Source organism: Bombina bombina, chromosome 5 (assembly GCF_027579735.1).
Source record: "Bombina bombina isolate aBomBom1 chromosome 5, aBomBom1.pri, whole genome shotgun sequence".
In the NCBI taxonomy this organism is placed as follows: domain Eukaryota; kingdom Metazoa; phylum Chordata; class Amphibia; order Anura; family Bombinatoridae; genus Bombina; species Bombina bombina.
The window spans coordinates 83,757,422-83,783,742 of NC_069503.1; the positions used below are offsets into that span (position 1 = coordinate 83,757,422).

Below are 26,321 nucleotides of genomic sequence, written 5' to 3' on the forward strand. Positions count from 1 at the left end.
GAGTCTAGAAGTTTTGTTTTTCTGGCCTCTGTTAGAAAAATCCTCATTTCTAAGGAGTCTATAATTGTTCCCAAGAAGGGAACCCTTGTTGACGGGGATAGAGAACTCTTTTCCACGTTCACTTTCCAGCCGTGAGATCTGAGAAAGGCCAGGACGATGTCCGTGTGAGCCTTTGCTTGAGGAAGGGACGACGCTTGAATCAGAATGTCGTCCAGGTAAGGTACTACTGCAATGCCCCTTGGTCTTAGCACCGCTAGAAGGGACCCTAGTACCTTTGTGAAAATCCTTGGAGCAGTGGCTAATCCGAAAGGAAGCACCACGAACTGGTAATGTTTGTCCAGGAATGCAAACCTTAGGAACCGATGATGTTCCTTGTGGATAGGAATATGTAGATACGCATCCTTTAAATCCACCGTGGTCATGAATTGACCTTCCTGGATGGAAGGAAGAATAGTTCGAATGGTTTCCATCTTGAACGATGGAACCTTGAGAAACTTGTTTAAGATCTTGAGATCTAAGATTGGTCTGAACGTTCCCTCTTTTTTGGGAACTATGAACAGATTGGAGTAGAACCCCATCCCTTGTTCTCTTAATGGAACAGGATGAATCACTCCCATTTTTAACAGGTCTTCTACACAATGTAAGAACGCCTGTCTTTTTATGTGGTCTGAAGACAACTGAGACCTGTGGAACCTCCCCCTTGGGGGAAGTCCCTTGAATTCCAGAAGATAACCCTGGGAGACTATTTCTAGCGCCCAAGGATCCAGAACATCTCTTGCCCAAGCCTGAGTGAAGAGAGAGAGTCTGCCCCCCACCAGATCCGGTCCCGGATCGGGGGCCAATATTTCATGCTGTCTTGGTAGCAGTGGCAGGTTTCTTGGCCTGCTTTCCCTTGTTCCAGCCTTGCATTGGTCTCCAAGCTGGCTTGGCTTGAGAAGTATTACCCTCTTGCTTAGAGGACGTAGCACTTTGGGCTGGTCCGTTTTTACGAAAGGGACGAAAATTAGGTCTATTTTTTGCCTTGAAAGGCCGATCCTGAGGAAGGGCGTGGCCCTTACCCCCAGTGATATCAGAGATAATCTCTTTCAAGTCAGGGCCAAACAGCGTTTTCCCCTTAAAAGGAATGTTTAGTAGCTTGTTCTTGGAAGACGCATCAGCCGACCAAGATTTCAACCAAAGCGCTCTGCGCGCCACAATAGCAAACCCAGAATTCTTAGCCGCTAACCTAGCCAATTGCAAAGTGGCGTCTAGGGTGAAAGAATTAGCCAATTTGAGAGCATTGATTCTGTCCATAATCTCCTCATAAGGAGGAGAATCACTATCGAGCGCCTTTATCAGTTCATCAAACCAGAAACATGCGGCTGTAGTGACAGGGACAATACATGAAATTGGTTGTAGAAGGTAACCCTGCTGAACAAACATCTTTTTAAGCAAAACCCTCGACCTTGGGGACTGTCTGCCATAAGTCCTTTCTGGGGTCGACCATAGGAAACAATTTTTTAAATATGGGGGGAGGGACGAAAGGAATACCGGGCCTTTCCCATTCTTTATTAACAATGTCCGCCACCCGCTTGGGTATAGGAAAAGCTTCTGGGAGCCCCGGCACCTCTAGGAACTTGTCCATTTTACATAGTTTCTCTGGGATGACCAACTTTTCACAATCATCCAGAGTGGATAATACCTCCTTAAGCAAAATGCGGAGATGTTCCAACTTAAATTTAAATGCAATCACATCAGGTTCAGCCTGTTGAGAAATGTTCCCTGAATCAGTAATTTCTCCCTCAGACAAAACCTCCCTGGCCCCCTCAGATTGGGTTAGGGGCCCTTCAGAGATATTAATATCAGCGTCGTCATGCTCTTCAGTAACTAGAACAGAGCAGCCACGCTTACGCTGACAAGGGTTCATTTTGGCTAAAATGTTTTTGACAGAATTATCCATTACAGCCGTTAATTGTTGCATAGTAAGGAGTATTGGCGCGCTAGATGTACTAGGGGCCTCCTGAGTGGGCAAGACTCGTGTAGACGAAGGAGGGAATGATGCAGTACCATGCTTACTCCCCTCACTTGAGGAATCATCTTGGGCATCATTGTCATTATCACATAAATCACATTTATTTAAATGAATAGGAATTCTGGCTTCCCCACATTCAGAACACAGTCTATCTGGTAGTTCAGACATGTTAAACAGGCATAAACTTGATAAGAAAGTACAAAAAACGTTTTAAAATAAAACCGTTACTGTCACTTTAAATTTTAAACTGAACACACTTTATTACTGCAATTGCGAAAAAACATGAAGGAATTGTTCAAAATTCACCAAATTTTCACCACAGTGTCTTAAAGCCTTAAAAGTATTGCACACCAAATTTGGAAGCTTTAACCCTTAAAATAACGGAACCGGAGCCGTTTTAAAACTTTAACCCCTTTACAGTCCCTGGTATCTGCTTTGCTGAGACCCAACCAAACCCAAAGGGGAATACGATACCAAATGACGCCTTCAGAAAGTCTTTTCTAAGTATCAGAGCTCCTCTCACATGCGACTGCATGCCATGCCTCTCAAAAACAAGTGCGCCACACCGGCGCGAAAATGAGGCTCTGCTTATGCTTTGGGAAAGCCCCTAAGAAATAAGGTGTCTAATACAGTGCCTGCCGATATTATTATATCAAAATACCCAGATAAAATGATTCCTCAAGGCTAAATATGTGTTAATAATGAATCGATTTAGCCCAGAAAAGTCTACAGTCTTAATAAGCCCTTGTGAAGCCCTTATTTACGATCGAAATAAACATGGCTTACCGGATCCCATAGGGAAAATGACAGCTTCCAGCATTACATCGTCTTGTTAGAATGTGTCATACCTCAAGCAGCAAGAGACTGCACACTGTTCCCCCAACTGAAGTTAATTGCTCTCAACAGTCCTGTGTGGAACAGCCATGGATTTTAGTTACGGTTGCTAAAATCATTTTCCTCATACAAACAGAAATCTTCATCTCTTTTCTGTTTCTGAGTAAATAGTACATACCAGCACTATTTCAAAATAACAAACTCTTGATTGAATAATAAAAACTACAGTTAAACACTAAAAAACTCTAAGCCATCTCCGTGGAGATGTTGCCTGTACAACGGCAAAGAGAATGACTGGGGTAGGCGGAGCCTAGGAGGGATCATGTGACCAGCTTTGCTGGGCTCTTTGCCATTTCCTGTTGGGGAAGAGAATATCCCACAAGTAAGGATGACGCCGTGGACCGGACACACCTATGTTGGAGAAAGAAGTTTGAAAAAGACCTAAAAATTTTATTAGAAGGCGCAATGTCAGACAAAGCCTTAACATAGAATCAGAAAAATATTCTTATAAATTTCTAAGTATATCTTATACATAAGATGTAAAAAGAATAGCAATATATGAAGCATAAATACTAATAGATTCTGCATGTAAAAGTTTATCATGATAACTTATTACAAACCATAGCTAAAGATAAACATTCAAACCATTAAAATAAATGAACTTAGCTTTGGTAGGACTGATATCAGTCAACAGGAATCCGTTAGCATGTTCTGATTCAGGAACAGTATACGAAATATCTTGCAATATGTAATAGAAAAAAACAACATATAAGCAAAATTATCAAATTCCTTAAATGACAGTTTCAGGAATGGGAGAAAAATGCAAAATAAATAAGCCTCTAGCAACCAGAAGCAGAAAAAAATATGATACTTAAATAATGTGACCCACATTATTGGGGCCAGATACAACGCCCATATCTTTTGGCGCCAAATAAGACGTCACATCTTCTGACGCCGAAACAGACGCCCACATTTTTTGGCGCAAAAAAACGTCTGAATACACATGCGTCAAAAAAATGACGTAACTACGAACAACTTCCGGCATCAACTACGGCGCCGGAAATGACCAAATTTTGCGCCAAAAAAGTTTGCGCCAAAAATTACACAATAAAATGAAGCATTTTCTGCCCCCGCAAGCCTAACAGCCCGCAGGGAAAAATAGTCAATTGAAAATTTTTCAAGGTAAGAAAAAATATATATTCATATGCATTATCTCAAATAATGAAACTGACAGTTTGAATGAAGGAATACTGATTATCCTGAATCATGGCAAATATAAGTTTAAACACATATATTTAGAACTTTACATATAAAGTGCCCAACCATAGCTTAGAGTGTCACAAAAAATAAGACTTACTTACCCCAGGACACTCATCTACATATATAGTAGATAGCCAAACCAGTACTGAAACGAGAATCAGTAGAGGTAATGGTATATAAGAGTATATCGTCGATCTGAAAAGGGAGGTAGAAGAAATCTCTATGACCAATAACAGAGAACCTATGAAATAGATCCCCTAGAGGAAGACCATTGTATTCAAATAGGCAATACTCTCTTCACATCCCTCTGACATTCACTGCACTCTGAGAGGAAAACCGGGCTTCAGCCTGCTGCGAAGCGCATATCAACGTAGAATCTAGCACAAACTTACTTCACCACCTCCATGGGAGGCAAAGTTTGTAAAACTGAATTGTGGGTGTGGTGAGGGGTGTATTTATAGGCATTTTGAGGTTTGGGAAACTTTGCCCCTCCTGGTAGGAATGTATATCCCATACGTCACTAGCTCATGGACTCTTGCTAATTACATGAAAGAAATGTATGCTCTATCTGAATCGTAAAATAAAAAAAAATTGTGTTTCATGTCCCTTTAAGTTATTAAAAGTGCGCATACAGTGTGAGTTATTAACCGTGTGCATACAGTGTGAGTTATTAACCATGTGCATACAGTGTGAGTTATTAACCGTGCGCATACAGTGTGAGTTATTAAACACGTGGATACAGTGTGAGTTATTAAACACGTGCAAACAGTGTGAGTTATTAAACATGTGCATACAGTGTGAGTTATTAAACATGTGCATACAGTGTGAGTTATTAAACATGTGCATACTATCGCCTAGATTACAAGTCTTGCGTTAGCCTTAAAAAGCAGAGTTGAAGGGTCCCAACGCTGCTTTTTAACGCCCGCTGGTATTACCAGTCTTGCAGGTACAGGTGTACCGCTCACTTTCTTTCCGTGATTTTAGCATACCGCAAATCCCCTTACGTCATTTGCGTATCCTATCTTTTTAATGGGATTTTCCTAACGCCGGTATTACGATCGCTTGAAAAAGTGAGCGGTACAGCCTCTACCTCCAAGACTCCTACCGCATTTTAGTCAGTAGTTAAGAGTTTTATGGGCTAACGCCGTAACATAAAACTCTTAACTAAAGTGCTATAAAGTACACTAACACCCATAAACTACCTATTAACCTCTAAACCGAGCCCCCCCACATCGCAAACACTATGATAAAATTATTTAACCCCTAATCTGCCGACCGGACATCGCCGCCACTGTAATAAATGTATTAACCCCTAAACCGCGGCACTCCCAGCTCGCAAACACTAGTTAAATTTTATTAACCCCTAATCTGCCTCCGCCAACATCGCCGCCACTATAATAAATTTATTAACCCCTAAACCTAAGTCTAACCCTACCCCCCCAACTTAAATATAATTTAAATACATCTAAATAAATTATTCCTATTTAAAACTAAATACTTACCTGTAAAATAAACCCTAAGATAGCTACAATATAACTAATAGTTACATTGTAGCTATCTCAGGAATTATTTTTATTTTACAGGCAACTTTGTATTTATTTTAACTAGGTACAATAGTTATTAAATAGTTATTAACTATTTAATAACTACCTAGCTAAAATAAGTAAAAATTTACCTGTAAAATAAACCCTAACCTAAGTTACAATAACACCTAACACTACACTATCATTAAATTAATTACATAAAATACCTACAATTAATTACAATTAAATTAAATAAACTAAATTAAGAAAAACAACAAACTTACAGAAAATAAAAAAGAAATTACAGATATTTTAAACTAATTACACCTAATCTAATCCTTAACAAAATAAAAAAGCCCCCCCCCCAAAATAAAAAAAATCCCTACCCTATACTAAATTACAAATAGCCCTTAAAAGTGCCTTTTGCGGGGCATTGCCCCAAAGTAATCAGCTATTTTACCTGTAAAAAATAAATACAATCCCCCCCACAACATTAAAACCCACCACCCACACACCCAACCCTACTCTAAAACCCACCCAATCCTCCCTTAATAGAACCTAACACTAACCCCCTGAAGATCACCCTACCTTGAGCCGTTTTCACCCAGCCGGGCACAAGTGGACCTCCAGACCGGCAGAAGTCTTCATCCGATCCAGCCAGAAGAGGACATCCAGACCAGCAGAAGTCTTCATCCAGGCGGCATCTTCTATCTTTTTCCATCCGGAGCGGAGCGGGTCCACATCTTCTATCTTCTTCCCTCCGGAGCAGGTCCATCTTGAAGACATCCGATGCAGAGCATCCTCTTCCATCCGACGGCGACTGAAGAATGAAGGTTCCTTTAAGTGACGTCATCCAAGATGGCATCCCTTCAATTCCGATTGGCTGATAGAATGCCATCAGCCAATCGGACTTAAGGTAGGAAAAATCTTATTGGCTGATGCAATCAGCCAATAGAATTGAGCTTGCATTCTATTGGCTGATTGGAACAGCCAATAGAATGCGAGCTCAATTCTATTGGCTGATTGCATCAGCCAATAGGATTTTTCCTACCTTAATTCCGATTGGCTGATAGGATTCTATCAGCCAATCGGAATTGAAGGGATGCCATCTTGGATGACGTCACTTAAAGGAACCTTCATTCTTCAGTCGCCGTTGGATGGAAGAGGATGCTCTGCATCGGATGTCTTCAAGATGGACCCGCTCCGGATGGAAGAAGATAGAAGATGCCGTCTGGATGAAGACTTCTGCTGGTCTGGATGTCCTCTTCTGGCCAGATCGGATGAAGACTTCTGCCGGTCTGGAGGTCCACTTGTGCCCGGCTGGGTGAAGACGGCTCAAGGTAGGGTGATCTTCAGGGGGTTAGTGTTAGGTTTTATTAAGGGGGGATTGGGTGAGTTTTAATGTTGGGGGGGGAATTGTATTTTTTTTTTTACAGGTAAAAGAGCTGATTACTTTGAGGCAATGCCCCACAAAATGCCCTTTCAAGGGCTATTTGTAATTTAGTATAGGGTAGGGATTTTTTTTATTTGGGGGGGGGGCTTTTTTATTTTGTTAGGGGGATTAGATTAGGTGTAATTAGTTTAAAATATCTGTAATTTCTTTTTTATTTTCTGTAATTTAGTGCTTGTTGTTTTTCGTATTTTAGTTTATTTAATTTAATTGTAATTAATTGTAGGTATTTTATGTAATTAATTTAATGATAGTGTAGTGTTAGGTGTAATTGTAACTTAGTTTAGGGTTTATTTTACAGGTAAATTTGTACTTATTTTAGCTAGGTAGTTATTAAATAGTTAATAACTATTTAATAACTATTGTACCTAGTTAAAATAAATACAAAGTTGCCTGTAAAATAAAAGTAAATCCTGAGATAGCTACAATGTAATTATAAGTTATATTGTAGCTATCTTAGGGTTTATTTTACAGGTATTTAGTTTTAAATAGGAATAATTTATTTAGATGTATTTAAATTATATTTGTTGGGGGGGTTAGGGTTAGACTTAGGTTTAGGGGTCAATAAATTTATTATAGTGGCAGCGACATTGGCGGTGGCAGATTAGGGGTTAATAAATTTAATATAGTTTTGGCAACGTTTGGGGGGGGCAGATTAGGGGTTAATAAATATAATGTAGGTGTCGGCGATGTTGGGGGCAGCAGATTAGGGGTTCATAAGTATAATGTAGGTGTCGGCGGTGTCCGGAGCGGCAGATTAGGGGTTAATAAGATTATGCAGGTGGCGACGATGCCGGGGGCGGCAGATTAGGGGTTAATAAGTGTAAGATTAGGCGTATTTAGACTCAGGTTCATGTTAGGTGTAAACGTAAAAAGTATTTCCCCATAGGAAACAATGGGGCTGCGTTAGGAGTTGAACGCTGCTTTTTTGCAGGTGTTAGGTTTTTTTTTCAGCCAGCTCAGCCCCATTGTTTCTTATGGGGAAATCATGCACGAGCATGTTTAGCCAGATTACTGCTGACTTAAGCAGCGCTGGTATTACAGTGAGATGTGGAGCTCAACGCTCACTTTTCTGAGGCTAACGCCGGCTTGCAGAAAACTCGTAATACCAGTGTTGTCTTAAGTGAGCGGTGAGAAAAAAACATAATTTATGCTTACCTGATAAATTTATTTCTCTTGTAGTGTAGTCAGTCCACGGGTCATCCATTACTTATGGGATTATATCTCTTCCCCAACAGGAAGTTGCAAGAGGATCACCCAAGCAGAGCTGCTATATAGCTCCTCCCCTCACATGTCATATCCAGTCATTCGACCGAAACAAGACGAGAAAGGAGAAACCATAGGGTGCAGTGGTGACTGGAGTTTAATTAAAATTTAGATCTGCCTTAAAAGACAGGGCGGGCCGTGGACTGACTACACTACAAGAGAAATAAATTTATCAGGTAAGCATAAATTATGTTTTCTCTTGTTAAGTGTAATCAGTCCACGGGTCATCCATTACTTATGGGATACCAATACCAAAGCTAAAGTACACGGATGAAGGGAGGGACAAGGCAGGAACTTTAAACGGAAGGAACCACTGCCTGAAGCACCTTTCTCCCAAAAATAGCCTCCGAAGAAGCAAAAGTGTCAAATTTGTAAAATTTTGAAAAAGTGTGAAGTGAAGACCAAGTTGCAGCCTTGCAAATCTGTTCAACAGAGGCCTCATTTTTAAAGGCCCAGGTGGAAGCCACAGCTCTAGTAGAATGAGCTGTAATTCTTTCAGGAGGCTGCTGTCCAGCAGTCTCATAGGCTAAACGTATTATGCTACGAAGCCAAAAAGAGAGAGAGGTAGCCGAAGCCTTTTGACCTCTCCTCTGTCCAGAGTAAATGACAAACAGGGAAGAAGTTTGACGAAAATATTTAGTTGCCTGCAAATAGAACTTCAGGGCACGGACTACGTCCAGATTATGCAAAAGTTGTTCCTTCTTTGAAGAAGGGTTAGGACACAATGATGGAACAACAATCTCTTGATTGATATTCCTGTTAGAAACTACCTTAGGTAAGAACCCAGGTTTAGTACGCAGAACTACCTTGTCTGAATGAAAAATCAGATAAGGAGAATCACAATGTAAGGCAGATAACTCAGAGACTCTTCGAGCCGAGGAAATAGCCATCAAAAACAGAACTTTCCAAGATAACAGCTTAATATCAATGGAATGAAGGGGTTCAAACGGAACGCCTTGCAGAACGTTAAGAACTAAGTTTAAGCTCCACGGCGGAGCAACAGTCTTAAACACAGGCTTAATCCTAGCCAAAGCCTGACAAAAAGCCTGAACGTCTGGAACTTCTGCCAGACGTTTGTGTAGAAGAATAGACAGAGCAGAAATCTGTCCCTTTAACGAACTAGCAGATAAGCCCTTTTCTAAACCCTCTTGTAGAAAAGACAATATCCTAGGAATCCTAACCTTACTCCATGAGTAACTCTTGGATTCGCACCAATATAAATATTTACGCCATATCTTATGGTAAATTCTTCTGGTAACAGGTTTCCTAGCCTGTATTAAGGTATCAATAACCGACTCCGAGAAGCCACACTTTGATAGAATCAAGCGTTCAATCTCCATGCAGTCAGCCTCAGAGAAATTAGATTTGGATGGTTGAAAGGACCCTGAATTAGAAGGTCCTGCCTCAGAGGCAGAGACCATGGTGGACAAGACGACATGTCAACTAGGTCTGCATACCAGGTCCTGCGCGGCCACGCAGGCGCTATCAGAATCACCAATGCTCTCTCCTGTTTGATCTTGGCAATCAGACGAGGAAGTATCGGAAATGGTGGAAACACATAAGCCATGTTGAAGACCCAAGGTGCTGTCAGAGCATCTATCAGCACCGCTCCCGGGTCCCTGGACCTGGATCCGTAACAAGGAAGCTTGGCGTTCTGGCGAGACGCCATGAGATCCAGATCTGGTTTGCCCCAACGATGAATCAGTTGAGCGAAGACCTCCGGATGAAGTTCCCACTCCCCCGGATGAAAAGTCTGGCGACTTAGAAAGTCCGCCTCCCAGTTCTCCACGCCTGGGATGTAGATCGCTGACAGGTGGCAAGAGTGAGACTCTGCCCAGCGAATTATCTTTGAGACTTCTAACATCGCTAGGGAACTCCTGGTTCCCCCTTGATGGTTGATGTAAGCCACAGTCGTGATGTGGTCCGACTGAAATCTGATGAACCTCAGTGTTGCTAACTGAGGCCAAGCTAGAAGAGCATTGAATATTGCTCTCAACTCCAGAATATTTATTGGGAGGAGTTTCTCCTCCTGAGTCCATAATCCCTGAGCCTTCAGGGAGTTCCAGACTGCGCCCCAACCTAGAAGGCTGGCATCTGTTGTTACAATCGTCCAATCTGGCCTGCGAAAGGTCATCCCCTTGGACAGATGGACCGAGAAAGCCACCAGAGAAGAGAATATCTGGTCTCTTGATCCAGATTTAGTAGGGGGGACAAATCTGAGTAATCCCCATTCCACTGACTTAGCATGCACAATTGCAGCGGTCTGAGATGCAGGCGCGCAAATGGTACTATGTCCATTGCCGCTATCATTAAGCCGATTACTTCCATGCACTGAGCTACTGACGGGTGTGGAATGGAATGAAGGGCACGGCAAGCATTTAGAAGTTTTGATAACCTGGCCTCCGTCAGGTAAATTCTCATCTCTACAGAATCTATAAGAGTCCCTAGGAAGGGAACCCTTTTAAGTGGTAATAGAGAACTCTTTTCCACGTTCACCTTCCACCCATGCAACCTCAGAAATGCCAGAACTATCTCTGTATGAGACTTTGCAGTTTGAAAACTTGACGCTTGTATCAGAATGTCGTCTAGGTACGGAGCCACCGATATGCCTTGCGGTCTTAGTAACGCCAGAAGTGAGCCCAGAACCTTTGTAAAGATTCTTGGAGCCGTAGCTAACCCGAAGGGAAGAGCTACAAACTGGTAATGCCTGTCTAGAAAGGCAAATCTTAGGTACCGATAATGATCCTTGTGAATCGGTATGTGAAGGTAGGCATCTTTTAAGTCCACTGTGGTCATGTACTGACCCTCTTGGATCATGGGTAGGATGGTTCGAATAGTTTCCATTTTGAATGATGGAACTCTTAGGAATTTGTTTAGGATTTTTAAGTCCAAGATTGGTCTGAAGGTTCCCTCTTTCTTGGGAACCACAAATAGATTTGAATAGAATCCTTGCCCGTGTTCCGTCCACGGAACTGGGTGGATCACCCCCATTAGTAAGAGGTCTTGTACACAGCGTAGAAACGCCTTTCTTTATTTGGTTTGCTGATAACCTTGAAAGATGAAATCTCCCTTGTGGAGGAGAAGCTTTGAAGTCCAGAAGATATCCCTGAGATATGATCTCAAACGCCCAGGGATCCTGGACATCTCTTTGCCCAAGCCTGGGCGAAGAGAGAAAGTCTGCCCCCCACTAGATCCGTTTCCGGATAGGGGGCCCTCTCTTCATGCTGTCTTAGGGGCAGCAGCAGGTTTTCTGGCCTGCTTGCCCTTGTTCCAGGACTGGTTAGTTTTCCAGTGATTTGTATGGGCCTCTCTGATGTACTTGGCGCCACAATATCACGCACCTCCTGAGCGGGAGGCGAAGGTACTGACACGTGAGGAGAGTTAGTCGGCATAACTTCCCCCTCGTTGTCTGGTGATAATTTCTTTACATGAAAAGATTGACTTTTATTTAAAGTGACATCAATGCATTTAGTACACAAATTTCTATGGGGCTCCACATTGGCCTTCAAACATAATGAACAAAGAGATTCATCTGTGTCAGACATGTTTAAACAGACTAGCAATAAGACTAGCAAGCTTGGAAAATACTTTCAAATAAATTTACAAGCAATATAAAAAACGCTACTGCGCCTTTAAGAAGCACAAAAAGCTGTCACAGTTGAAATAACAATGAACCAAATTAGTTATAGCAACCAAATTTTCACAGTAAATGTATTAAGTTAGCAAAGGATTGCACCCACCAGCAAAAGGATAATTAACCCCTTAATACCCAAAAACGGATAACAATTTCTAATAATTAACGTTTTTATCACAGTCAAACACGCACAGGTCTGCTGTGACTGATTACCTCCCTCAAAATGAATTTTTAAGACCCCTGAGCTCTCTAGAGACGTCCTGGATCATGGAGGATGAAGTAGGAAGATTGTGACTGAATTTTTACTGCGCAAAAAAGTGCTAAAATAGGCTCCTCCCACTCATATTACAACAGTGGGGAAGCTCAGTTAACTGTTTCTATGCAGAAAACAAAGATAGCCATGTGGTAAAATCATGCCCCAATAAGTTTTATCACCAAGTACCTCACAAAAAACGATTAACATGCTAGTAAACGTTTTGAACATACATTTTAAAAACTATGAAGTGTTATTAATAAGCCTGCTACCAGTCGCTTTTACTGCAGTTAAGGCTATTACTTCAGTATTAACAGTATTTTCTGAGTCAAATTCCATTCCCTAGAAAAATACTTCAGTGTACACACACTCATCAGCCTAATATCAGTCGCTATCACTGCACTTAAGGCTGAACTTACGTTACATTGGTATTAGCAGTATTTTCTCAGTCAATTCCATTCCTTAGAAAAATAATTTACTGCACATACCTCGTTTGCAGGGGGGCCCTGCATGCTATTCCCCTTTTCTGAAGTTACCTCACTCCTCAGAATGTATGAGAACAGCCAGTGGATCTTAGTTACGTCTGCTAAGATCATAGAAAACGCAGGCAGATTCTTCTTCTAATGCTGCCTGAGAACAAACAGCACACTCCGGTGCCATTTAAAATAACAAACTTTTGATTGAAGAAATAAACTAAGTTTAAAAACACCACAGACCTCTCACAACGACCTATCTTTAGTTAGGTTGCAAGAGAATGACTGGATATGACATGTGAGGGGAGGAGCTATATAGCAGCTCTGCTTGGGTGATCCTCTTGCAACTTCCTGTTGGGGAAGTGATATAATCCCATAAGTAATGGATGACCCGTGGACTGACTACACTTAACAAGAGAAAAGGCTCGTTAGCGCCGCACACCATTACCGACAAAAACTCGTAATCTAGGCAATTGTGAGTTATTAAACGTGTGCATACATTATGAGTTATTAAACGTGTGCATACATTATGAGTTATTAAACGTGTGCATACATTGTGAGTTATTAAACGTCTGCATACATTGTGGACCTTTGATTGCATTTGCATACTTGCAGTATTATTAATCAGTAACTTTAAGGGACATGAAACCCAATGTTGCTTTTCTCATGATTCAGATAGAGCAAACAGTTTTTGCTTCATTTTCTTGGTATCTTTTCTTGAAGGGGCAGCATTGCTCTACTGGGAGCTAGATAAACACATCAGATGAGACAATGACAAGAAGCATATATATGCAGCCACCAATCAGCCGCTATCTCCCAGTAGTGCATTGCTTCTCATGAACAAGCACGTAAGCATACGAGCCCAGCTGCTTTATAGATCACCTTCTGAGAGCTGAATTGCAACAGTGCAACTCTTGGTAGGGCCTCCTTCCCATTTGTCTCTTTAGAACTGAAGAATATGCTGGCGCTCTACAAATAACAATAAAGGATACCAAGAGAACAAAGCAAATTTGACAATATAAGTAAATTTCAAAGTTGTTTAAAATTGTAAACTCTATCTGAATTGTGAAAGAATAAAATTGGGTTTCATGTCCCTTTCAGTGTATTAAGATTAAACTAAAGGACTCTTGTTTACTATATGTAAATTACAAAAATATTATAAAGTCTTTTATTTTCCATTTGCTAGATTCTACCTTGACATGGTGGCAGGCTTGATATTTTTTTGGCCAAAGAATTAATATGGGGGGGGGGGGAAGAGGCCTGGACACTGCTTTAGTAAGGGGCCCCAAAATTTCTAGTATTACCCAGCACTATGGCGCCAACCTCGGGGTGGCAGCGCTGGTGTGGGATGCAGTGAGTACTTTGTATGTACATTTATATGTTATATTAGTTACTGTTTATTAGGTTAGAATACATGTGGGGCTCCTCGTTGTGTCTCATTGGTATCCAGTGATTGTAGCAGTCAAGGTGTTAATACGGGATATCAGTCAATTAAATAGTACAGCAACATGGCTTGAGGTGTACGTGAGGGCTGCACACACTCCATGCAGCATGAGAAATAATAGGTAACGTGTGATCGCTCTAACTGTAGCTTATTTAGTTTAGAAGAAATATCAGATGTTTTTTATTTAGTTGTTAATCCAGCGTGTACAGACCTTCAGTTCTACCACCCTACATGGTCACCGTAAGAGGCAATAAATGTGCTAAAAAAAAAAAACATTTAAAAAAATTAGCAGTTTTAAAATCATTGCAGAAAAAGCAGTTTAAAAGATTTCCTTTAACCCCTGGAAAACATCCCCTGGCTGGCACATTCCACCAGCCCACATTTTTAAGGAATATAAACACTTTGAGATTACAATACAACATTTTATATAAAGTCTAGTAAAACACCTTTACAATAAACTTTCATTATTTTGCACCCTTTTCTGCAATTAGACTGAAAAGTTTTTTTCACTCTCGCATATTTATACACACACATACTACATACTCTCTCACACAGAAACACAAATACACTCGCTCTTTCACACAAAGAATCACACACACAAAACGACACTGACAAACATAAAGACAGACCCTCACACACAGACACTTATACACACAGACTAACTCTCACACATACATACTCTCTCTTACACACACTCTCTCTCACACACAGACACATACTCTCTCTTACACACACTCTCTCTTACACATGAATACATTCATTCTACACACACACACACACTCTCTTACACATGAATACATTCATTCTACAAACACAGGCACACACACTAACACAGTAATACACACACACAAACACACTCTCTCTCACACACATACATACATGCAATGCAAACGTGACCTCACATTTGCATTGTACAGAAGCATTGTGACATTTTTTTCTAACACCTCACAGCCGCCGACTTTAGCCCCCAAAAACTGCTAAGTGCAGGGTTTTTGTTTGTTTTTTTTTAAATACTTTTTTTTATTAAAGAAAATGAACACGTAAATTTAGGGACATTTATAAAATGAACCAGAGATCTGATCTGAAGCATTGATTGCTACCACAAGCTCGCTGTAGCAATAATCAGCTACTTGTAATGACTGATTATTTATTGCACACTCGCAAACAGGCAAATTTGCCCATTTGCGGTTGCATGATAAATTAGTGCTCCACTTGTAATCTAGCCCATTGTGTGTCATTAAATAAAATCAGTTTCCCCTCAGTAATTCCTCTGGTATATAACATGTACAATGCTAAGCATCTATTGCTATAAGAAAAGGTTTATCCACATGATGTGCACATTAAAAATTTCTCCCAGATGTCAATCATTTGAGACGGATGTTCTTGTTTATATAATTTTCTAACACTCTATTCATATAAAGACTCTTTATTCTGTAAATGTAATTATTTCCTCACCTATGTAAAACAAATGTACAACTCCTAACACTGGCATATTAATAAACAACACAGGGGGTGCTTTGGAGGTGAATGGCTGTGTAAACTGGTCAGTATGAGGACAGAGGTGCACATATATAGAGCACAAAGGACAGCAAGAGAGCACTTCCAATATGGAGATTTTGTAACTGGGATTTAGAAAATAATTTTTTTGCAATAGGAACATTTTTTGAGTCTTCTATTTAGAGAGTTTGTCCACTGTGCACATAAAGTTTATTTTGTAAGTATTAGTGTTTTGTGATATCTTTTTACACTTTCTAAACATGTGAAAGGTTTCTTCCCTTGTGAATCCTTTCATGAGTTTTAAGATGATCAATTCGTGTAAAATATTTTCCACACTCTGTACATGTGAAAGGCTTTTCTCCTGTGTGAATCATTTCATGTGTTTTCAGATAGCTTATTCGTGTAAAACTTTTTCCACACTCTGTACATGTGAAAGGTTTTTCCCCTGTGTGAATCCTTTCATGTGTTTTCAGATTACTCTTTTCTATAAAACTTTTTCCACACTCTGTACATGTGAAAGGCTTTTCTCCTGTGTGACTCTTTTCATGACTTTTCAGACAACGCTTATCTGCAAAACTTTTTCCACACTCTGTACATGTGAAAGGCTTTTCCCCTGTGTGAATCATTTCGTGACTTTTCAGACGACGCTTTTCTGTAAAACTTTGTCCACACTCTGTACATGTGAAAGGCTTTTCCCCTGTGTGAATCATTTCATGAGTTTTCAGATTCCTCTTTTCTATAAAACTTTGTCCGCACTCTGTACAAGTGAAAGGCTTTTCTCCTGTGTGAATCCTTTCATGAATTTTCAAAATACTTATTCGTGTAAAACATTTTCCACACTCTGTACATGAGAAAGGGGTTTCCCCTGTGTGACTCTTTACATGTTTCCTCAGATTACTTTTTTCTGTATATCTTTTTCCACACTCTGTACATGTGAAAGGTTTTTCTCCTGTGTGACTCCTTTCATGATTTTTTAGATCCTTCTTGTTTGTAAAACTTTTTCCACACTCTGTACAAGTGAAAGGCTTTTCTCCTGTGTGAATCCTTTCATGAGTTTTCAGATAACTCTTTTTTGTAAAACATTTTCCACACTCTGTACATGTGAAAGGTTTTTCCCCTGTGTGAATCCGTTCATGAGTTTTCAGCTTACTCTTTTCTTTAAAACTTTTTCCACACTCTGTACATTTGAAAGGGGTCTCCCCTGTGTGGGTCTTTTTATGAGATATGAGACTTCCCTTTGATGTGAAACATCTCCCACACTCATCACATGTGAAACGTTTCACCCCTGTGTGGGTCTTTTTGTGATACTTAAGGCTTCCTTTAGATGTGAAACATCTCCCACATTTTGTACACTTGTGAGGTTTCACAACTGTGTGAACTGTGTAGTGTTCAAGGAGATGCGAGTTACATGTGAAGATTTTCTCACATTCTGTACATTTGAATGGTTTCTTATCTGTATGAATAATTTGTATCGACTGAAGACTTTTCTCTTCTTTAATATGGTTTGAAAACCCAGTAAATGTGTGTGGTTTATCCTCTGGGATATTCATTTCACTAGATAAGGGATAAATGTTGTCCTCTTGTTTGATGACTAAATTACTCTCTGTACATAATGATTGCTGCCCAGTTCCCTCCCATTCGCCATCTTCTTTAACTATCTGCTGTGATTTCCCCAATGTTTGTGAATAGTCGTTGATGTTTATGACTTTTGCAGTTTGCGGTATCATTCTGATGCTTCCTGTAAAAAAGGATACATAGGAACTATTTACATGTTTGTCTACACAAAAAGAAATGGAAGAGAAATAAGAATGTTTATTCCTTTATAATATAATCCATGTCAATAAAAAACAAAACAAATTATTATTACCTGATAATTTCATTTTCTTCTGAAGGGAAGAGTCCACAGCAGCATTCATTACTTTGGGAAATACAGAACCTGGCCACCAGGAGGAGGCAGACACACCCCAGCCAAAGGCTTAAATACCTCCCCCACTTTCCTCATCCCCCAGTCATTCTGCCAAGGGAACAAGGAACAGTAGGAGAAATATCAGGGTGAAAAAAAGAAGAAAAAAAGAAAAGAAAAAAAAAGGTGCCAGAAGAACAAAAAATTACAGCCGCCCCATAGATAAAAAAAAAACACGGGCGGGAGCTGTGGACTCTTCCCTTCAGAAGAAAATGAAATTATCAGGTAAGCATAATTTATATTTTTCTTCTTAAAAGGGAAGAGTTCACAGCTGCATTCATTACTTTTGGGAAAAGAATACCCAAGCTAGAGGACACTGAATGCAACAGCGGGTGGGTACAAAAGGCGGCCACTTCGAAAGGCACCACAGTCTGATACGACACCCTAAAAAATAAAGACGACACGGGTTAAAACCCGAAGCCCAATTAACTGAACATCAGTTATACCGCCAGCAAAACTGAACGAGACCACTCAGTCCCAGAGTCCGTCAAGCCCAAACAACCTCCGAGGAGTCAGCCCTGTGGATCATGACTCCCATGAAGGTACCGGCCAAGACAAGGACCGCTATCTGCCCCCAACAGGGAGAACAGATCTTCACGAAAGATCCAAAGGATCAGTCCTAGGGATCAAACCCTCAGTCTCCTGCTGCAGGAATTAAGGGACCAGACACTACACCCCAACTCCCCTTCCAGGATTTTGGAACGCAATAAGGGAAAAACCCTTACAAGTCAAGATGCCAAGGACCCACAGGTCTCTCCAACTACTAAGGTAACTCCAAACCCAGAGAACCCTACTCCCACTCTAAAAGGGAAGGAACAATGGAAAACCACCGTACCATAGAGGCGAGACCCCTTGGCCATATTGCAGACCCAGGTGAGACACCTGGAGTCTACAGGAACAGCGTAAACTCTCCAAAAGGGAACCGTAAACAGGATCTAAGCCTAAGTTACAAAAAAATAGGCATCTCTTACAGAGTCCCAACCTCTACAGGGAGAGGCCCGCGGGACCACCATCCAAGGAGAGACACGTACCTAGGTCAGGGCCCTCGAAAAAGGAAACAATCGAAGTCCAACTTCCAGAGGAACCCTAAGCTACCTCCTACAGGAGGAATGCACTTTAAAGTCCATAGACTTGGTGATCTAGCAAAAGCCTCAAACCCAAGAGTCACAAAGACTTCCTTAACGGTTTAAGATTCAGCCCACACGACACCTGGATTGCAAGCGTTAATACGTGCTACACACACAGGCAGGGTAGCAACCAACATCTGAAGGCGAATGCAAACCCTGTACCCTGCTCGCCATAGATAGAGACTGTAATGGCGCTCCTTTCATCAATCTCTGAAGAATGAAGGGTGGAGTAGGCCCTGCCAGAATTCAAACCTGAGATCCCCTGGATCCTTTAAACAGGCCCTTTAGTAGTCAGGGCATCATCAACTGAGCTACCCCACCGGTCCCAGAGAATCCAATTTAAGACAACGCCCACAAAAACCCTAACGGAGCATCGAGGAAAAATGGCCAAATATCTGACGCCAGAAGGGAGGCCCTCCTTAACCGACCCCATCTCTTACTGACAAGCCCCAAGGCTAGAGTTGCAACGAGGATGAAAAAACACTGAACATCAAGACCATGGTCAGACCAAGGGTAATGGAAGAGACAACAGTCAGAGATCCTAGAAGGATCTATCTTCCAAATCTTCTTTAAGCAGGCAAAAGCCTTAAGGGTGAATAGTCGTGCTTTACAAGAACCCAATAGATAGATAGAAAAGCTGGAGCATTGCAGCTCCCCACAGAAGGCAGGGGACCCTGCACATCAACTCTCAGTGTAGCACAATGCTGAACAGAGAAAAACATGCCCGTGCATCCAGACCATATGACCCACCCGAGGCTGGAAGGAAGGAACTCCAATAGGCTAAGAGTCAGCATCCGGAAGAACCTTGAGTGAAAATGTGAATCATTAATCACTCAGCACACCAGACCACATAGGTCACACACATCTCCCAACTCCAAGAATGGGATAACTGTTCTAATTCCCCGGGGACCCGAGGAACCAGGATGATGTCTGCAAAAACATATCCGTATCCCAGGCAAGAAGCCCAAACGACCAACCTAGATTGGCACTCATAACCCTCCGTATGGAGGGGTTGTATTTAAACAACAGGCCTCATACTTCGGTAGGATCCAAGCTCGGAGTCCATTAGAATTGACCAAGAGACATTAAGAATCCAGCAGGATTAATCAGCACCACGAGGGTGACATGAACCCTGGTAACAGCCGCAAAAGTATCTGACCAGTACCTGTCTGGCATAAGGACACTCTAGAACTGCCCAAGGTCCAAGAAATATCATCCCGAAGGACTAGAAAAAAAACATAACTCTATTATGTAACAAGTGCATAACTTCCGAGGAAGTGCCCACGTGACCCAAATCGCAAGTATCGGTTCCAGAGAAGAACGTTCATAAAAACGAAAATCTAATAAACATGAGCTAAAATAAATTAAACACATCCATCCGGATCAAAATAAGGCAGCATGGCAACATTAAGGAGATTGGCTTCATCCCCAAACATCATATACATTTTGCCATCCAGTTTCAAGGCCACTGATCCCTCGGCCCGCTAGGACTGGGATCCTCCAACATTGCCAAAACATGTCTTAAAAGAACACGAAGGCGAGCCAGGCTATAACTGAAGGCAAAATCATCCCTCGCCTGATCGCCTCAGGGGCCAACGCTTCCCCAGAAGGCCGAACTGAATCGGACGATCCAACGCTCGACGGGTCCTGATTAAAGGAACATGGATAGTATCTCAGAAATATTTCACTTGGGAGATATAAATGATTCAGCGCCATAGAAATGGCCATGCGGAACCGTGTCGTAACCTCTGGAGGAAACGAGCCACCCTCCGGAAAAGGAGTAAAGGCCATAGAGACACCTACTTGCATAGCCTGACACTTCTCTGCCAACCTCCTGTGACCAAAGGCAAGGAATGACTGGGGGGTGAGGGAAGTGGGGGAGGTATTTAAGCCTTTGGCTGGGGTGTCTTTGCCTCCTTCTGGTGGCCAGGTTCTGTATTCCCAAAAAGTAATGAATGCAGCTGTGGACTCTTCCCTTTTAAGAAGAAAACAGAATTTATGCTTACCTGATAAATTCTTTCTTTTGCGATGTACCGAGTCCACTGATTCATCCTAACTTGTGGGATATTGTCCTTCCTGACAGGAAGTAGCAAAGAGAGCACCACAGCAGAGCTGTCTATATAGCTCCCCCCTTAACTCCACCCCCCAGTCATTCGATCGAAGGCCAAGGAAGAAAAGGAGAAACTATAAGGTGCAGAGGTGACTGAAGTTTACATAAAAAATACTGTCTTGAATAGACAGGGCGGGCTGTGGACTCGGTATATCGCAAAAGAAAGAAATTTATCAGGTAAGCATAAATTCTGTTTTCTTTTGCAAGATGTACCGAGTCCACGGATTCATCCTAACTTGTGGGATACCAATACCAAAGCTTTAGGGCACGGATGAAGGGAGGGACAAGACAGGAACCTAAATGGAAGGCACCACTGCTTGCAAAACCTTTCTCCCAAAAATAGCCTCCGAAGAAGCAAAAGTATCAAATTTGGAAAAGGTATGAAGCAAAGACCAAGTCGCAGCCTTACAAATCTGTTCAACAGAAGCATCATTTTTAAAAGCCCATGTGGAAGCCACTGCTCTAGTGGAGTGAGCTGTAATTCTTTCAGGAAGCTGCTGTCCAGCAGTCTCATAAGCCAAACGGATGATGCTTTTCAGCCAAAAGGAAAGAGAGGTAGACGTAGCCTTGTGATCTCTACGCTTTCCAGCATAGACAACAAACAAAGAAGATGATTGGCAAAATCTTTGGTTGCCTGCAAATAAAACTTCAAGGCACGAACCACGTCCAAGTTGTGCAACAGACGGTTCTTCTTAGAAGAAGGATTAGGACACAGAGAAGGAACAACAATTTCCTGATTGATATTCCTGTTAGAAACAACCTTAGGGAGGAACCCAGGTTTGGTACGCGAAACCACCTTATCAGCATGGAAAACAAGATAAGGCGAGTCACATTGTAATGCAGATAGTTCAGAAACTCTTCGAGCTGAAGAGATAGCAACTAGAAACAGAACTTTCCAAGATAGAAGCTTAATATCTATGGAATGCATGGGTTCAAACGGAACCCCCTGAAGAACTTTAAGAACTAAATTGAGACTCCATGGCGGAGCAACAGGTTTAAACACAGGCTTAATTCTAACTAAAGCCTAAACGTCTGGGACATCTGCCAGACGCTTGTGCAACAGAATAGACAAAGCAGATATCTGTCCCTTTAAGGAACTAGCGGACAATCCTTTCTCCAATCCTTCTTGGAGAAAGACAAAATCCTAGGAATCCTGATCTTACTCCATGAGTAGCCTTTGGATTCACACCAAAAAAGATATTTACGCCATATCTTATGATAGATCTTCCTGGTGACAGGCTTTCGAGCCTGAATCAAGGTATCTATGACCGACTCAGAGAAACCCCGCTTTCATAAAATCAAGCGTTCAATCTCCAAGCAGTCAGTTGCAGAGAAAGTAGATTTGGATGCTTGAATGGACCTTGAATCAAAAGGTCCCGTCTCAGTGGCAGAGTCCATGGTGGCAGATGATATGTCCACCAGGTCTGCATACCAAGTCCTGCGTGGCCACGCAGGCGTCATCAAAATCACAGAAGCTCTCTCCTGTTTGATTCTGGCTATCAGACGCGGAAGGAGAGGGAATGGTGGAAACACATAAGCCAGGTTGAACGACCAGGGTACTGCTAGAACATCTATCAGTACTGCCTGAGGATCCCTTAACCTGGATCCGTAACGAAGAAGTTTGGCGTTCTGACAAGACGCCATCAGATCCAATTCTGGTGTGCCCCATAGCTGAACCAGTTGAGCAAACACCTCCGGATGGAGCTCCCACTCCCCCGGATGAAAAGTCTGACGACTTAGAAAATCTGCCTCCCAGTTCTCCACCCCTGGGATATAGATCGCTGATAGATGGCAAGAGTGAGTCTCTGCCCATCGGATTATCCTGGAAACTTCTATCATTGCCAAGGAACTCCTTGTTCCCCCCTGATGATTGATATAAGCTACAGTCGTGATGTTGTCCAACTGAAACCTGATGAATCCGGCCGAGCTGAGGCCACGCCTGAAGAGCATTGAATATCGCTCTTAATTCCAGAATATTTATCGATAGGAGGGCCTCCTCCTGAGTCCACAAACCCTGTGCTTTCAGGGAATTCCAGACTGCACCCCAGCCCAGTAGGCTGGTGTCCGTCGTCACAATAACCCACGCTGGCCTGCGGAAACACATTCCCCTGGACAGGTGATCCTGTGACAACCACCAAAGAAGAGAGTCTCTGGTCTCTTGATCCAGATTTATCTGAGGAGATAAATCTGCATAATACCCATTCCACTGTTTGAGCATGCATAGTTGCAGTGGTCTGAGATGCAAGCGAGCAAACGGAACTATGTCCATTGCCGCTACCATAAGTCCGATAACCTCCATACACTGAGCCACTGACGGCCGAGGAATGGAATGAAGAGCTCGGCAGGTGGTTAAAATCTTTGATTTGCTGACCTCCGTCAGAAATATTTTCATGTCCACCGAATCTATCAGAGTTCCCAGGAATGGAACTCTTGTGAGAGGAATAAGAGAACTCTTTTTCACATTCACCTTCCACCTATGAGATCTTAGAAAGGCCAACACTAAGTCCGTGTGAGACTTGGCAAGTTGGAAAGTCAACGCTTGAATTAAGATGTCATCTAGATAAGGCGCCACTGCTATGCCCCTCGGCCTTAGGACCACCAGAAGGGACCCTAGCACCTTTGTGAAGATTCTTGGCGCCGTGGCCAACCCGAAGGGAAGAGCCACAAACTGGTAATGCCTGTCCAGAAAGGTAAACCTAAGGAACTGGTGATGATCCTTGTGGATAGGAATGTGTAGATACGCATCCTTTAGATCCACGGAAGTCATATATTGACCCTCCTGGATCATTTGTAAAATAGTCCGAATGGTCTCCATCTTGAAGGATGGAACTCTTAGGAATTGGTTTAGGATCTTGAGATCTAGAATTGGTCTGAAGGTTCCCTCTTTTTTGGGAACCACAAACAGATTGGTGTAGAAACCTTGCCCCTGTTCTGTTTTCGGAACTGGGCAGATCACTCCCATGGTAAAAAGGTCTTCTACACAGCGTAAGAACGCCTCTCTTTTTGTCTGGTTTACAGACAATTGAGAAAGATGGAACCTCCCCCTTGGAGGAGAATCCTTGAAATCTAGGAGATACCCCTGGGTTACAATTTCTACGGCCCAGGAGTCCTGAACGTCTCTTGCCCAGGCCTGAGCAAAGAGAGAAAGTCTGCCCCCTACTTGATCCTGTCCCGGATCGGGGGCTACCCCTTCATGCTGTCTTAGTGGCAGCAGCAGGCTTTTTGGCCTGTTTACCCTTGTTCCAAGCCTGGTTAGGTCTCAAGGTTGGCTTGGATTGAGCAAAGTTCCCCTCTTGCTTTGCAGCAGGGGAAGAGGAAGCGGGACCACCCTTGAAAATTCGAAAGGATGAAAATTATTTTGTTTGGTCCTTGTCTTATTTGACTTATCTTGAGGGAGGGCATGACCCTTCCCTCCAGTGATGTCTGAAATGATCTCTTTCAGTGGTCAAAAGCTTAGATTTAGATGACACATCAGCTGACCAGGACTTAAGCCATAACGCTCTTCGCGCTAAAATGGCAAAACCTGAATTCTTTGCCGCTAACTTAGCAAGATGAAAATCGGCGTCTGTAATAAAAGAATTAGCCAACTTAAGGGCCTTAATTCTGTCTAGTGGGGTCTCCATCTGAAGAGCCTCTTCTAGAGCCTCAAACCAAAAAGCAGCTGCAGTGGTTACCGGAACAATGCACGCTATAAGTTGAAGAAGAAAACTCTGATGAACAAAAAATTTCTTTAGGAGACGATCTAACTGTTTATCCATAGGATCAATGAAAGCACAACTGTCTTCAATAGGTATAGTTGTACGCTTAGCCAGAGGGACCGTCTGCCATGAGTCCTTTATGGTGTCAGAAATGGGGAACATTTTCTTAAAAACAGGAGGGGGAGCGAACGGAATACCTGGTCTATCCCACTCCTTAGTAACAATGTCCAAAATCCTCTTAGGGACCGGAAAAACATCAGTGTAAACAGGAACCTCTAAATATTTGTCCATTTTACACAATTTCTCTGGAACGACAATAGGGTCACAATCATCCAGAGTAGCTAAAACCACCCTGAGCAATAAACGGAGGTGCTCTAGCTAAAATTTAAATGCAGTCATATCTGAATCTGTCTGAGGGAACATCTTTCCTGAATCAGAAATCTCTCCCTCAGACAGCAAATCCCTCATCCCTACCTCAGAACATTGTGAGGGAATATCGGATACGGCTACTAAAGCGTCAGAAGGCTCAGCATTTGTTCTTAACCCAGAGCTACTGCGCTTCCCTTGCAACCCTGGCAGTTTAGATAAAACCTCTGTGAGGGTAGTATTCATAACTGAGGCCATATCTTGCAAGGTGAAAGAATTAGACGCACTAGAAGTACTTGGAGTCGCTTGTGCGGGCGTAAGTGGTTGTGACACTTGGGGAGAACTAGATGGCGAAACCTGATTTACTTCTGTCTGAGAATCATTTAATGCCAAATTCTTATAAGTCAAAATATGCTGTTTGCAATTTATAGACATATCAGTACAATTGGGACACATTCTTAGAGGGGGTTCCACAATGGCTTCTAAACAAATTGAACAATGAGTTTCCTCAGTGTCAGACATGTTTAACAGGCTAGTAATGAAGCAAGCAAGCTTGGAAAACACTTTATTTAATGAAAAAAACACAATTTGCAAAAATGGTACTGTACCTTTAAGAGAAAAAAAGGAATACACAAACTGCAAAACAGGTTAAAATTGCTTAAAAAATTCCGACGTTTTAACAGTGTACCCACTAAGCTTTAGAAGGATTGCACCATAAGTAAAAAAGCAATAGACTCCTAAAATTAAAAAAAACGGATTGATAAGTGTCTAAAACCGGTTAAAAACCCCTAAAGCACCTTGCCACAGCTCTGCTGTGGCCCTACCTGCCCTTAGGAAGCGATAATATGGGGTTTAAAGCTTCAATTAGTCCCTCAGAAGACTCTCAGGAGAAGTTGCTTGCTGCTTGTAAATGTAGGCCCGCCCACCTCACTCGATGTTGCTGGGGCCTACACAAAACTAACAAACCCTGCCTGAAAGCCATGTGGGTTATAAACAACCCCAAAGAACCCTCAAGCAAATGTCCCATAAAACAGAAAACGTTACTCCCAGACACAAAAACGTTTGTCCCAAATTCACATAACAAACTGAGTGCCCACAAAAAAATTAACCCTTTATGCAAGCTAGTAATAACCTCTGATAACACTAGGATTACTGATTACCCTTCCCCTAATGGGGACACTGTCAGCCTTTCTGAGTTAACACAGTCTCTGCAGAAAATATGACTGAACATACCTCATTGCTGTATAGCAAGAAACCGTTCCTCACACTGAAGTTTTCCTATACTCCTTAGCTCATGTGGGAACAGTAGTGGACCTTAGTTACAAATGCTAAGATCAACGACCTCCAAGCAGAAATCTTCATCTATGTCCTGCCTGAGAGTAAATAGTACAACACCGGTACCATTTAAAAAT

At 42.0% G+C, this 26,321-nt stretch overlaps 1 protein-coding gene across 1 annotated transcript in view; it reads right to left on the minus strand.

The window, feature by feature from the left end:
• Positions 1 to 15,558: 15,558 nt before the first annotated feature.
• LOC128659931 (gastrula zinc finger protein XlCGF26.1-like) overlaps positions 15,559 to 26,321 on the minus strand; it is a 382,794-nt gene continuing 372,031 nt past the window's right edge. The window contains exon 3 of the mRNA XM_053713520.1: positions 15,559 to 17,383. Coding sequence (XP_053569495.1) covers positions 15,900 to 17,383 — 1,484 coding nt within the window. The 3' untranslated portion in view covers positions 15,559 to 15,899. The remainder of the gene's footprint in view (positions 17,384 to 26,321) is intronic.